Source organism: Symphalangus syndactylus, chromosome 10, assembly GCF_028878055.3.
Source record: "Symphalangus syndactylus isolate Jambi chromosome 10, NHGRI_mSymSyn1-v2.1_pri, whole genome shotgun sequence".
Classification (NCBI taxonomy): domain Eukaryota; kingdom Metazoa; phylum Chordata; class Mammalia; order Primates; family Hylobatidae; genus Symphalangus; species Symphalangus syndactylus.
Genome location: NC_072432.2, coordinates 35,978,308 through 35,993,461, shown reverse-complemented (window position 1 = coordinate 35,993,461; position 15,154 = coordinate 35,978,308). Strand labels below are relative to the sequence as shown.

The 15,154-nt window shown below is 36.8% G+C and overlaps 1 protein-coding gene across 2 annotated transcripts in view; it reads right to left on the bottom strand.

Moving 5' to 3' along the window:
* The window catches only part of SLC39A8 (solute carrier family 39 member 8), a 90,784-nt gene that overhangs the window by 32,747 nt on the left and 42,883 nt on the right, over positions 1 to 15,154 (bottom strand). For both annotated transcript variants that reach the window (XM_063611159.1, XM_055296900.2), the window contains exons 3-5: positions 11,912 to 12,081; positions 9,477 to 9,599; positions 8,813 to 8,977 (exon numbers count right to left, since the gene is read on the bottom strand). In XM_063611159.1, the coding sequence (XP_063467229.1) occupies positions 8,813 to 8,977; positions 9,477 to 9,599; positions 11,912 to 12,081 (458 nt within the window). The remainder of the gene's footprint in view (positions 1 to 8,812; positions 8,978 to 9,476; positions 9,600 to 11,911; positions 12,082 to 15,154) is intronic.

The following is a 15,154-nucleotide window of genomic DNA, read 5'->3' as shown; positions in this document are numbered from 1 at the left end:
GCACATTCATACCTAATCTTATTTGATTATAGTAGCTGACCTAAGAGTTGGCAATATCAACATTTTGTTTGTTTAAGATAGGGTCTCACCATTGCCCAGGCTTGTCTTCAACTCCTGGACTCTGGTCTTCAACTCCTGGACTCAAGTGATCCACCTGCCTTGGCTTCTCAAAGTGCTGGAATTACAGGCATGAGCCAACAGTGCCTGGCCCAATGTTTGTTTTATTTTTTAATGAACTTTCTATGTAAATGTTGATGCCACCAGCCTCCACAAGAATGGAATACACTAGCTGGCCAAATGATTAGCTAATATAAGGAGCCACAACAGATAACCCTAGATCCCTCCTGACATTAGCTATCAAATAAAATGCTTTTGTCAAATTTACATAACTTGGACGTGCTTTTATCTGGAAAAGTAAGTAGTTCTTAACGTAGTGTTTTCCTTCCTTGGCAAGTGGCTCTAGCTGGTATTTCAAGGCTCTAACAGAGAATCTGTGGTGCAAAGCCTGATAAATCGTCATTTGAATAGCAAATTATATTGGACTTTAAGATTCTCTTCCATTAAGAGAGAGTAAATGTTCCAAATTCTCTTAATTTATCTGACGGGTCAAAGGCGGGCTTGTGGCCATTTATATTCAGAAGGTTGTCTTTATTACTAAATTACCTATGAGCTTTTAAAGTCCAGCTTTACTTTCTAGAAAATCTACTCAAATTTTAACGTAGACAAGAAAAATGAGAAAGCATGGAATTCTATACGTTTTATCTTCTCATTTTGTTACCCTAACCTAGAGGGAACATATACAAATAGATTCAAACACCTATATGGTTTATTACAAGAAGTCATCTTTTAAGTGATGATCTTTACATAATTAAGCATATAGATTTAGAAGCTATTCCCAAAGGTGCAAAAGATGAAGTGATATGACTTGATAAGATGACTATGATAAAAACTAAGAAAAGACAAAAATGGCAAATGGAAGAGGGAGGGAGATGTATATTTATCACAAGTGTACAATGTATCAGACACAATGTTGCACAGTTGACCCGTAAGAAATTATTTCACTTTCATAAAAATTCAGTAAATTAAGAATCTTTGCTCCTCATTTAACAGATGAGCAAAGGCTCAAAGGTGTTACTTTTTTCCCAAATCACACAACATATTTTAATCCTAAGATGCAGACAATGGCCTGTGCAATTCCAAAGCTTATACTTCTCTTCCACATCCAACTGCCCTGCAAGAAAAGGAGCCTCAGAAGAAGCACCAGGAAAGTATTACAGCAGCTAAAATGGTGACAGAGCAAGGATGCTATCATGTTACCAAGACCACCTCATAAGTAATTCAGCATGGAGGGGAGGGGCTCCAGTGAAAAACCTGCCTTTATATTTCTAGCATTTAGCCCATAATAGGTACTCACTCACATGTTAAACTATAGGAATGGCTCAGGAAGAAAGAGTGAATGAGGATTAGGAACATAGCTCGTGGCCCACGCCTGTAGTCCTAATTACTCTGAAGGCTGAGTGGGAGCATTGCTTGAGCCCAGGAGTCTGAGGTTACAATGACCCTGTCTCAAAAAAAATGAATAATTTAATTTAATTTTAAAAAGAGGAATATCGCATGCTGCCTAGAACAACCACTTTCTTTCTTTTTATTCTAAAAAGAAAGTTCAGAGAATAGGTAGTGAGTTTAGAAACTGTACATGATTAAGCATGTAAGGAGATGATGAGGAAGGCTGGTTAATAAATGGAAACAATAGGCAGTATAGTGTAAGGTAACAGTTAACCACACAGACCAGGAAACAGGATTCCTGCATTTCAATCCTAATGTGGTACCTGTGCGACCTTGGGTAAGTTCCTTACGTTCTCTGTACATCAGTTTCCAAATCTGCAAGATGGAAATAATAATTGTACTTGCCTCACAGGGTTGTTACTGTGAGGATTAAACGAGTTAATATATGTAAAGCATTTAAGAATATGTCTAACATATATAGTCTTATTTCAGAATTAGCCAATCTTTAGGAAAGTTGGACAGTGTGGGAAAGAAGGTTTGAGAAAACTTGGGGAGTAGCAGATTGAGGAAAAAAACAATACCTTGGGTTAGAAACGATGGAACATGTTTGTAGACACGGGAAAAGGAGAGATTCAGGAAAGATAAATGAAAACAGGCCAGATGTGGTGGCTCACACCTGTAATCCCAATATTTTGGGAGGCTAAGGCAGGTGGATCACTTGAGACCAGGAGTTCAAGATCAGCCTGGGCAACATAGCAAGACCTCATTTCTACAAAAAAAAAAAAAAATTTAGTTAGCCAGGCATGGTGGCATGTGCCTGCAGTCTCAGCTACTTGGGAGGCTGAGATGGGAGGATCCCTTGAGGCTAAGGAGTTTGAGATTTCAGTGAGCTCTGATTAAGCCCTGCACTCCAGCCTGGGTTATGGAGTGAGACCCTGCCCTAAAACAACAAAACGAAACAAAACTGGAAGAGGCCACGGGAAAGATGAGAATATTTAGAGGAACTGGCCTTAAAAAGGAGAAAGGACACCAGTTCTGGCACAAAGGGGACAGTGGAGAGGAGATGAGGACCCAGAGTAGTTTTTTTAAGAAGTAACAGAAGTAATGAGGTGAGACGGCAGAGTTCACAGATTCCAAATAATCATCTCAGTCTCCTTGTTAAAGTAAGAAAATAAGAAATAAGAATTTTGTGAATAAAAAAAAACTTTAGAACAGTTTTTCATGAATAAAAGTGTACTTCATATCAATGAAAGTAGGCTAAATTCAGTGGATTCAGGTACCAATTTTCATGACCTTAGCAACACATAGAGTAAAGCCAGATAAAATGACCTGTCCAGGGCAGGGATGCCCTGAGATAGACCCAGTGAGAGAGAAATTCCACTAACAGCAAAGACAACCCAGAATTTCTCCTCATGATTGGCTATATCATCTGCCTCTAGTTATTGTTTTTATGTAAGTACTAGTCAATCAAGATCAGTGGAAATAATTTCTTATGTCATTTTATTATTTGTATAGTTTTCTATTTTAATTAATTGTTATAGGGGAAATTAACTAATTTCTGTTTTTAAATCTTGTGATGTTCAAGAACTATATGATTTAAAATAGTAAATGGTCTTTTAGTGAAATAGTGCGGACCAGATATACATATTTATCTCTAGTCCCTCCTGAAATGCCCTCCTGAAGCTATGTCCTTATAAAGGAATAAAGAAGACATAAAGCCGCAAGGACAGGAGGAATGAGAGACAACATGACAGCACTGAGATTTGTGTTTTGGAAGACGGAAAGAGGAAGGCAAGTTCTGACTGACTTCACAGAGGAAGAAAGTCAACAAGAAGCAAAGTGATGCAGGACCCAGAACCTCAAAAAAGTTCAGGGATTAGAGGCACCAAGTACTTCTGAAGGCAGAGGGCAAAGACCGGAACTAAACATAAGAGAAGTGGCTTCAAGTCTATTTACGGAACAAGTAGAATCTCAAGCCCTTCCTTACAAGCCAATGTGGCAAGGCAGCCACCCCAAATGATGACTGGAGATCTACCCCTGGGGAAAGTGAACCACAGAGACCCTCAATTCAAGGACACAGAGCAAACTGAAGACTGTTGTGAAGTACAGTACTAAAGAAAGGGGTGTTATGTCAAATATCCTTAGTGCCTCAGTCCCCTTCTCCTCCCACTCCACTTCCCAAGTGATAGCCAGTAATATTCTACCCTTCTTCCCACCACCAGGCAAGAATGGAGAAAAACACACCACCCAAAAGACCGGTAGACATATATGTACACACAGAGCATCCAGTCAGTTTTTTTGTATTTCATACTTTAAAAAAAAAAAGAGTGCTTTCCATTTTTCTATGCAAAATGTGTAATATTTCAGTCATGTTATGGAAGGGTGGAAAGTTTGGAATCTTTGAACTCTGCTGTCTCACCTCATCTGTTACTTCTTGAAAACTGCTCTGGGTCCTCATCTCCTCTCCACTGTCCCCTCTGTGCCAGCACTTAGAATAGTGCCAAGTACATGTTAAGTACTGGAAAAATACTTGTTGAATGAATCGTGTGTATTTAAACTCTCGTGGAGGCCCAACCACCTCAGAAATGTTAGCATTCTATTCATACAGTGTCACTTCATCAGCAAAGAAAATCTCCCTAACATATCCACACTTTGCAGCTAAATTCTATTTTATTGCACCTCAACTTTACACATAAAATTCACAATAATCAACTTCTAAAAATCACTTTATATTTAATAGTATCTATTCTTAAATGAAAGCACAGGAAATTTCATAAAAAGAGAGCTGGAGGAATGAGCTCCAGGGGCCCTCTAGTGGCCTTGAAGAGCTGACACCCTCCCCAAAGTACCAAACATTCCTCGGCAACCAACATTCAACAAACACCAAGGCTGTGTCTGGGCTGGGGAGCCCCACCCGGCTGCATAGATACTGAAATGACTCCACACTTGGCTACACAGGAACGTCAAAGAGAAAAACACAAAGCATGTCACAAGGTGACATGTGACACATTACCTAGTAACAATAACTGAATAACTGGGGAAACAGCATCTTGTGCACCCCTCTTTTTCCTACATCCTCCTTTTTACCCCTCTATGACCCCCACTTTTCCCCAAAAAGCATGCAGGTGCACACACACATGCCACATAGACTGTTGTGCCTCACACTTACTAGGCCTGGAGCAAAGGTATTAAGGAACTCTCAAATCATTTCATCTAAATATTTAAAAGTTATAATCAAGCTAACTGTTAAATGTTAATATCTTCTATTATTTCACTGTGATAAATATGCTTCCATGAAAACAAAATAAAAACATATGTGTAAAACTATGATTTTTATATGACTAAACACAGATAAAACACCAGAGACTTCTAAATTTAAATATTATTGCTTAGCTGAGTATTCTGTAATGAGCCAGAATTGCTTGGATGAATAATAAATACATTCCTAAGTCATACAGCTTAAGTATTCTATAACATGTCTTTGTTCTTTCTACATTTCAGCAAGATCAAAAATTATGCTTTTATAATCTAGATTTTCACATAATTTACATTCTATTGATAGTAATGCCAATTAGACCACCTTTCTTAACTCACTGTAATTTTTAGAGAGTTCCTTATTATTTTCAATTTGGAAAAACTTTGTTGAAGCAGTGACAACTGGGATTGTCAACAAAATTCTTAAATCCATACTTGTAACTCAAATTGAAACCTGAGTTATATTATCATGTTCAATCCTTTTAATGGGGTCACCTAGGTTAGATTATTTTTATAATATAAAATATTATAAAGTATTTTAATTTTATTATTAAAATCACTATCACTTATATTGTAATACTTACTCTCTTAAAGCAATATCCAGACCTACTTATTTCTTAAATTTCAGTTCTTTTGATTTTTTGTGCAATGTAAACAAAACTGAAAATTGCAGTCTGCTGCTCAATTTGTTTAAATGTCTATTTATTTGAGACTATACCTTCAACCAAAATAGCGAGAAAATAATCCCCATAAGAAATTAGCATCAAAACTATTATCTCAAGGCCTGGTGCAGGGCTGTCACCCTGGCACGCACCTTCTCTTCTTTCTTCAGCTGCCTTCTTATTCCTGGAAGTGTATTTCCAGAATCTTAGTTCCATTATTCCCTCTCGCTAGATAGGTAGTTTACCTAGGTTTACAATTCCACAGTTGTTTTCCTTCAGAATATTGAAGGAATTGTGCCACTGATCTCCAGCGTTGATGTGGGGAAGTCCACTACCATTCAGCTTCCAGGTCCCTTGTGTGTGACCTGTTTGATTATTCTCAAAGTCTTTAGCATATTTTCTTCCCTGATATTTGCATGACTGGTTCTTTCTCATTATACAATTCCCTGCTGACATCTTGAGGGACCTTTGCTGACCAATCAAAAGAAGCTCCCACACATCACTCTCACATCACCATGCTTTAGTTTCATCAAAGTAGGTTATTACTATATGATATTTCCTTGTTTTGCTCATTTCTATATTTTGTGTTTCCATTGAATAAACTGTAAGCTCCTTGAGAATTTGCTTCTGAATTTCCAGTGCCTAGGACAATGAACAGGAACTCAATAAATGTTGATTGAATAAGTAAATGAAAGCATTACTGTCATAAGTGGAGTAAAAACAGCCTTCTGATTGTATTTCAAAATTATGTAAAACAGGATCATGTCGAGGGCCTCATCTTTGTCATGGTGCTTAGATTTACTGCAAACATGTCTTCTGCCCATAGCTAATCCTAAATCAGAAGCCTTAAAGCTTTAACTAAAATATAACTTTGGAGAAGTTAAACTTATTTGTTAATTATGATTTAAAAAAAAATTTAGCCTCTCACAAAAGCTGAAGGCTTTGACAGCCATATTCCTTTCTAAATATAAATATTCCTATCAGCTCATTCTGATACTCAAGGCACATTTAGCAGCTAGTTTACCCTAGCAGGTTCATCAGAAGGAACTCTCCTGAAATCAGGAGAGGTCACACTGAGCTTCTAGTATGGTCAAGGAGGTGATCAGCCCTTTAAAAATTTTAAATCTCAAACTGTATCTCTTCCGTGCTTTGTGTTACAGGACTTGAGGATCCCAGGGGAGAACTTGTTCAAGGTTGGACCAGGTTCAAAGCTCCTTCTCTGTAGAAGTGTAGCCCTACCTAAAGTTATCTTGTTAACTCTGGAAAGATACAGGAAAATCTTCCATCAGAGCAAGAATTCAAGTTAGGCTCCAAATTTCATGGCAGATTATCCCTCTGCCATCTGGTTTCTAAAGAATTATTAATCAATGTTTAAATGAGCAAAATAGCTGACCGGCACCTCTCGAATGACTTGTCAGAGTTCAACCACAATCTCACTATAATCCAGTATTTGCCAAAAGCTTGCAAAAGGCAACTAGAATTTAGACACATGGTATAAGGAAGGGTTTTAACTACTACTCTTTAGGCTTTCTCTGCTGTGCCTCGCATTAAATAATATATCCTCAGAAAGCAATATCCTTGGGTCAAATTATTTTTCCCCACTACAAAAAATAAATATTTAAGAGTTGATGTTGTCATCTTGCTTACAGTAGAGCAGCAACATAAGGAAGGCAGTCCAGCAAAGTACATAAGAACACAGGCTTCGGTATAAGGCAGCCTTGGTACTAATCCAAGCTCTGCCATTAGGAACTATGCATCTTTTGCTATTTAACCTCTCTAAGTCATACTCTCCTAATCACAACAGCACTTGCCCCCTAGGTTATTAGGAAGATCAAACGAAGTAATTCATCTAACGTTCTAGGCATAGTCCTTGAGCATTTAATGAATGTTAGCTGTAATTATTATTGTAAGAAATTATATACTTGAACATTTCCAGATTCTTTGCAAACTCTTGGCTGAAAGCATCATTCATTACACTGCAAAAAATAATTTCCTCTTAGCTTAGTGCTAACACAGAATTTGGCTCTTCAAATACACGAGATTTTCCTTAATCAGGTGGAGAGAAGCATAGACCAATCATGTTTTCTTTCCAGAAGGAAACTCAGGTATTTGCCATAATAATCTCTTCCAGATTGCTCTATTTTTTTTTTTTTTTTGCTTTTTTTCCCCTTAGCTGGCTTTCCTTTTTATTTTGTTTTTAACTGTTCACTTTTATATCATGTTTAACTATATAGCTTGTGGATCTGCCATTCACTAGCTGAGTAAACCTGGAGGGGTTATTTAACATCTAAAGTTCCACTTTCTTCATCTGTCAAACGAGAATTGTTGTAGACACCAGTGATACTATCTTCTCAGCATCCCTTTTTGATAACCACTCCTCTACTCCATCCACATTCTCTTGATACCATTAAAGGGGCCCAGCCCTCTAAGCACTTAGATTAGTCTAGAAGTGATCATCTAATTAAAGCTGGACCAGGAAGATACTTGCCAGAGATTTTGGATTTAGGACTGAAAGAGTCATGTCAATTTCCTTCTAGTAGCTGAAATTATAAGACAAATCTCAGGAATTGCTAGTGGCTATGTATCCCACTTATGGAAAAGATGGCCTACAGTGAAAGAAAAGAATGATACTAAGAGGCAGGAAACAGAAGGAGGGAGAGTCCTAGTGGTTCTAGTGGTTCCTAGGTTCTTGTTTTTCCTGTAGCCTGGCTGTTCCATTAGTCATCTAGTATCTTTCCAGTAAGTTCTCCTTTGTGCATATATAATTTGGTTTGATTTCTATCACTTGAAACCAATATAGTTCTAATACATAAGAAATAATCCCTACACTGAGTAGTTGTTATAAAAAGTAAATGAGATCAAATAATCAAGTGCTAAGCATATTACCTGGTATATGATACTTGCTCAAGAAATTGTGCCTATTAATATTATTTAGAAGATGTGGATATAAAAATAAATTGTAAGTCAATCAATAAAAACAATTTTAATAATTTGCAAATCTTTCTTCTTGCAATTTCAAAATCAATCAAAGGATTATTTGATTCTGGATCTTCAAAGAACTGTAAAATAAATGCTCTGAATTAATTTTGCTATATAATATTGTATAAATGCAATTGAGAGACTCTCATATAGTAAATAATCTTAGAGAATAGAGAATAATGAAGCCCAGATCAGTGATCCACAATTTCTTTCTTAACTCACTTGTTTAGAGTAAACATATAGAGGGAAGGTGGAAAAACAATGCAGACTTATATTCCAGTTACCCCACATATATAGGAATAAGTCTGACATATATAAACATACAAAAACTGACTTAGCTGCATACACAGTCATGTTTACACAGTATAAAGAATGCAGTATAATCAAGGAAAAATGGAATCAACATATACCTGTAGAGATACCACACTGACATTATCAAAATGGATATGTCCATTAGCTTCTGTGACAGCAGGATTTGCATAGCATGTCACACCATTGATGGCAGGTAATGCTTTAGGTTGATGAGTTTTTTCTTGAGGACCAAAGTTATCATTTCCAAAGTGGGTATGACCATTCTATATGGGAACAAAAACCAAAGAGATTATAAGAAGAAAAAAGATGATTCACACAGACAAGGAAATAGAGTTTACTGCTTTTTATTTATAAGAGGAAAATTGTATGTCTATTCTGTATGTAAAGAAGTCTTTTTAGATATATAAAATTACTCTTTTTTACATGTATTTTCATTTAATAGATTCTGCGGTTACTGTTTGTTCATGTTAGAACACGTATACATTCTTATTTTGATGAATATGAATAGAATATGAATTATGCACATCTGTTATTCAATATTAAATTGCTGGTACTTGAAAAAAAAAACTCCAAATTTTACAACATGAATCAAGTATTTATCTTATACTTGTCAATATATTGACTCTTTGTTCTCCTTAAACTCACAAGCCTAATAACTGGACCATTCTCATAATTCTAAGAATAAAATTCCTATCTTTATTTGCGTATATAAAGTAGCTTTAGGGGGTAAAATATTGGATGTTTTAAATAAAGTCCATTTACCTGACCATATGTCTTTAATAACATCTTAAGCATTCTTTCAAAAAAGAAAAGTAGGTAAAATCCGCCAAACACAGCAACTGCCTTCTCAACATAACTGTCAACTTTGGGATCAAATCCAAATGCCTAAGGGAGAAAAAAGGGCAATTCAAGTAAAACCAAGAAATTTAACTTGATTTCTGGAAAATAATACCAGAATACAATTCTCACCAAAGTTCTAAGTCTCTCTTCACATCCAAGTAATATTGGAAACTTCGCTGCCAAAAATCACAAAACAAAAACTTTGAAATTCGAACGACAAAACTGTATGAGATGGCACAAAAATCTTACAACTAGAAGTCTCATTAAATAAAGCCACCAGAGAATCTTAGTTTCCCACCTATAACACCTACAGCAATATTTGCCTTGAAAGAGTAAACTTTTAGCAGTAAAGCACAAGCACTGATTCTCATCTTTAGAATACAATATTAGGTCTAGATAATGAAGATAAATGAGATATTGATTACCTACTGTCTCTAAAAGTAATGTATTAGTCCATGATATCCAGAGTCAAACTTCTAAAACAAATATGGCAGGCCACTTGGAGTACTGTTTTCCCAAGAGAATTCCTCTTATACCCATAGAACTGTGATAAATTCTAAAAAGGTAAATAAATCAAGGCCTAGGACCAAGAATAAAAGCACAAAGAAGATTTAAAATTGCCACCACTTTCTCTCTCTTTCACACACACGCAGCAATAAGAATGGAATAATTCTTTGTTTAAAGGACAAAGAACTGGAGTTAGAGTTTGAAGTTATAAAGGGTCAAGATGTTCCTAACAGACAAGACACATAAACTTCAAATAAATAGAATCAGAGGAGAGACTAATGGGTGAAAAGCCACAACTTTACACCATTCCACACATTGTGAATCTCCCCTCTGATGCAGAATAGAAGATGTCTGGGTTCTTGTCCTATGTTTGCCTCTGGGGAGACATCATGGCTGCATCTTCATTTGAATAACTTCTTTGTGCCAGTTTATACAATGCAAAAATGGCAATATATATATATACCTGTTCCATTTACCTAACATTGAAGTTATGAGAATAAAGTGAAATAAGAAAACGAAAATAATTTTGCTACAAAAAACTCCATGGAAATTCGAGATATTATAACAAAGACAGATTCTTTATATTGTTAAATTTCAATAAAATAGAAAACCTTAACATCATAAATGTAGAGTCTTTAGTCCTCATACAGTATTAGTTTGTTTAATTTAATTTAATTTGACCCGTAAAGCAGATGAGATAATAAATACATATATTATATCATATTAAATATATTATGTATCTAATACTCTTTTAAATCAGAAAATCTGTACTGTCATCCTAGCTTTGTTACTAGCTGATTGTAAAGCTATAATCAAATTATTTAATCACCCTAAATTTTAATATTTTTTATCTCTACAATTGAGGCTTTGAAATAGATATTATCTTAGGTGCTAGATCAAATAATGATAATAAATCTATAACTCTAAAAAGTTATATACCCACTTTCATGTATAGCTCGAAAAATTAAAGGAAGCTTTAGTTATAATTTTCCAAAAATTATGAGATGAGGGTGGTACTCCCTGAAATACTATTAGTATTTTCTTTCTGTATGGGGTTTGTCTCTCCCTGTGTGTGTGCATTGTGGGTGCATGTATACATATATTTCTTTAGTTCCCCTTTGTGGATCCCTTCTATGAAAGTCTCTTTCTCCTTTCCTTCCTCTTCAACATTGCCTCTCTTTTCCTTTCATTTATTTTCCTTCCTCCATTTCTCTTCCTTATATGGGCACAACACAGATTTGAAATAAATTGAATAGTGTGCACTATAGTCAAGATCAGATCAATAACACATTTTATCAAAGGAAAAAAATAAGTTGCTATTTATTTATTAGTCCTCAACTGATATTTTTTCCATAGTTGGAAAAAATGAAAAGGTTTGTCAACCATGCTCTCATTTACTCTCTAGTCACTTATAGCTGTAGTAAATATATGAGGGAATTTAGTGGTATATCTTAAAAAAATTATAAATTTACATTTGACATTTGCAGTACATTTGACATTGCACACTCTTTAGAAAAATAAATAAATAAACAATGAAACAGTGTGTGGAAAAATTAAATTTGCCAAGTGCAAGGCAAAATAAAGTTTTAAGGCCTTCTGAGGTGTCCCAGAGCTGTCTGAGCACGTCCTAGTGGCTGGCCTCCTAGAATATTAATTTTGTCTCTGATACCGATATCCACTGCAGCTTGGGACAAGCCTTTAAAATTGCTGTGATTCAGCTTTCTCTTATCCAAGACACTATAAACCAGACCATAAAATGCTGTAAGAATTATGGAGGCTAAAAACATACAAAGTGCTAAAACGTTCAAAAGAAACAATTATTCACAGAAACGAATAGCCAACATCCTTACCTCTGGAATAAGTTGGAAAATTGCATTTGAAAAAAGAGTCCCAATAGCCAGCCCCACAAAAAAGGTCAAAATCTTTGGGAAATAAGATTTCTTTATCAGTGGAGTCAAAATCAATCCGAGGAGAGATGCCAGATTAATAATTGTCACTGACAGGAATCCATATCCCCAAACTGTGGGTCAGAGAGAAAAGAGAGTACAAATTAATCAGAGCAAGGAACCAAATGAAGTTTTCCTGTACATTAAGCTTAAAAGTGTCTTCCAAAGCTTAAGACACATATCTTCTTTAAAAGAACAAAATCTACTCAATGAAAAGTATATAGAGAACTGAGAATATAAATATGGCATAGCAAGCATTAATAGCAATACAGTTTATGTTTTAATCAGCCCTAAATAATCATTATGGGATTAATGAGTTTTACAGCTTGCAGGGAAATTGGAGAACATCTAGAATAGTGACAATCTGAGGTCCACAGGCTCCAAGCCACCTAGTTTCATCTATGGCTCAAGGAATAGATTAAAACAGCATTTTGGAGAAAAAAAAAAAAAAAAAAAAAAAAACAGAGGCAGTGTAAGCCTCAGGACAAAGGTATGGGATGATGGGTGGAGGGCAGGGATGGAGATGGGTCACAGTGGGCTAGCTTCAAGGTGACCATAGCTGCTAACACTGAGGTTGTCACAATCATTTGATTTCAGACTCCTGAGGACAGCACCTCCTCAGAGAAGGTGGCACCAGCAGCACCTCAGCTCCCCAGCTGGAGCCTCCTGGGAACTAAAGTCAATCTGATGCAATAAGCCCTCAGGAAGTGAGCACATGGGGGCAGGAGAGAGAGGCTGCATTACATAACTCACCCTGCGAGACACAAATTAGGCAAAAATGTTCCATACAGAAGAGATGCTGGACAGAAAAAGGTGGTGCATCTTTCATCTCTCGAGACCCAGGGCCTGGCACCCAGTAGGCACAAAATAAGTGTTGCTTAGAATAAAATGAATGAATTCTATCCTAAGCTCTATATTGCCTTTGGGCCTCAATTTCCCTCTCTCTCTCTTAGAGGGGCTGGTGTAAGGACAAAATGGGAACAAAAGTGAAACATACCCAGGACAGTCACCTATGTGTGGGTGCAGGCTGAGATACAACCTGGCCTCAAGGCTGTGCAACATGTGACTTTGCCTCTGGCCCCACACACTGTAGACAAAGTACAATGTGACAGAGGAGAAAGCTGCCTCTGTATAGCCACTTCTTTAAAATATCCAGAAAGCATGTTTAAATGGTGGGCCACTTTTCTCCATGGCACTGTCAGTGGAGTACACTAGTAACACCTACAGCTCAGAGAGCATTTGCCATGTGCCAGGCCCTGTGCTAAGTGATCAACATGGGTCAACTTATCTGAACCTCACAAAACCCTGTAAGAGAAATATTACTGCTTCCTTCATACAGTTGGGGAAACCAAAGCATATGGAATTCAAGTAAGGTGCCAGAGTCACACAGATAGAAAACTGGATTTTGAACCTGGACAGTCTGGCTCCCAGGCCCACATTTTTTAGTAATATGCTTTATTATTCCCTCAGAGGTAATTTCATTTTTAAAAAGCCCAAAGGACTCAACGAAACTGTAAAAATGTTATCCTGAATTATACATACTTCATTAACACAAGATTGTTCACTAAAATTGTTAGTCTAGAATTTCTATGTACAAATAAACAAACTTAGTAATTGTTCATTCAGCCTAGATGACGTAGACCAAACCATGGTTCCTGCCATGACACACAAATGCAAACACACATAAAGAGTGATACAAAGTCATGTGCTAAGTACTAAATGAAAAGGTCAGATTATAAATGGTACTATGTGACCCCAAGAATCATCACAGCACTGACCATGATAACTGCTTCTTCTCCAGACACTTTCCTACCAGTTTCAGGTCCTGGCCATGCCCTACAACTTCGCCTAAGAGCCCACCTCATTCCCATTTATTACCTTATTACCTTAAACAATACTACTAGTCCCCACAGACATTCCACTTGCAGAGAGTTCTCAATTCCACACCTATTTTCGTGGTATATCTACATGGAAGTTCTCTTAACACAAACATACTTCTCTCCATCACTAGCCTGCATTCATTCATTCAGTCAACAAATATTTATAATCTCATTGGGTAGACAAGATTTATACATGTTGAAAACTAAAATTAAAAGGCAAAGAAATTGTTAAGTGCCAACAGAAGCAAAGCCACATGCACATGTTAAACTCATCAGCTTCCCTGCAAACATCTGCTCCATTATCCTTGTTCACTACCTACATAAATAACAAGAACAGTAGAATCAATTTCAATTTTTCACTTTCCACCAATTAATTCCATAGACAACTGGTGATCAAACTCTACCAATTCTGCTTCAGGTATCTCTCACCTTCAGCTTCTCCATCCTCATTGCCAGTGCCTTGAAGTCAGACCCTCATCACCTCTCACTCCCTCATCTTATATAATGTGACAGTTATCGATCTGGTGCCCCTCCTACTAGCTGACATGGCCTACAGACTTATATTAAATCACAAAAATGATCAATCTAATGCCCCCATTTGGAATCACCCCTCATAAACTGATGCTTGCACAGCCTCTCCAGTGTTATTTACCCCCTTCTCAACACAGCCTTTACCCAAACACCATGTTTTCCCTATCGAGCTTTATCTTTACCTGTGGTTCTCTGTCTGAAAGCACTTTCCTATCTTCCTTGCCTAAGAAACTCATACGTGGCTTCCCAAGCCAACACAAAGATCTCCGCTATGAAGCTTCCCTGCTCTCCAGGCAGTGCTCCCTGGCTGGTCAGGATTCCCATTACTCTTTGTTTGAAACTAATTGGTTCACTTACCACTTCTTGTGTGCTACAGTAATTTTATCACTGATATATTTGCCTACATCATATAAACTGTGTGATTCTCAATGAGAAGGGCTATGTTTTATTCATCCTCAGTGCCTAGAAAATTGTCCAGGAAAAAGCACACATTCCTTGCTGAATGAATTAATAAATTCCCCATTTCAAGGTGCAGCAGAACTCTCTCAAAAGGAAATACCAATCCATCTGCTTACCCAACTTTCTAACTTTCTTTTCCCTTGCACATTTATCAGCACAACTTGGGGGGGTGGTGGGAGTGTAATTCATCACATTCTAGGCACACTGCATAGCTTCCCCTTCTTGTATTGTTAGAACATTATTCAGAAAAAATGTCTGGAGTTTCCACTCAACTGAA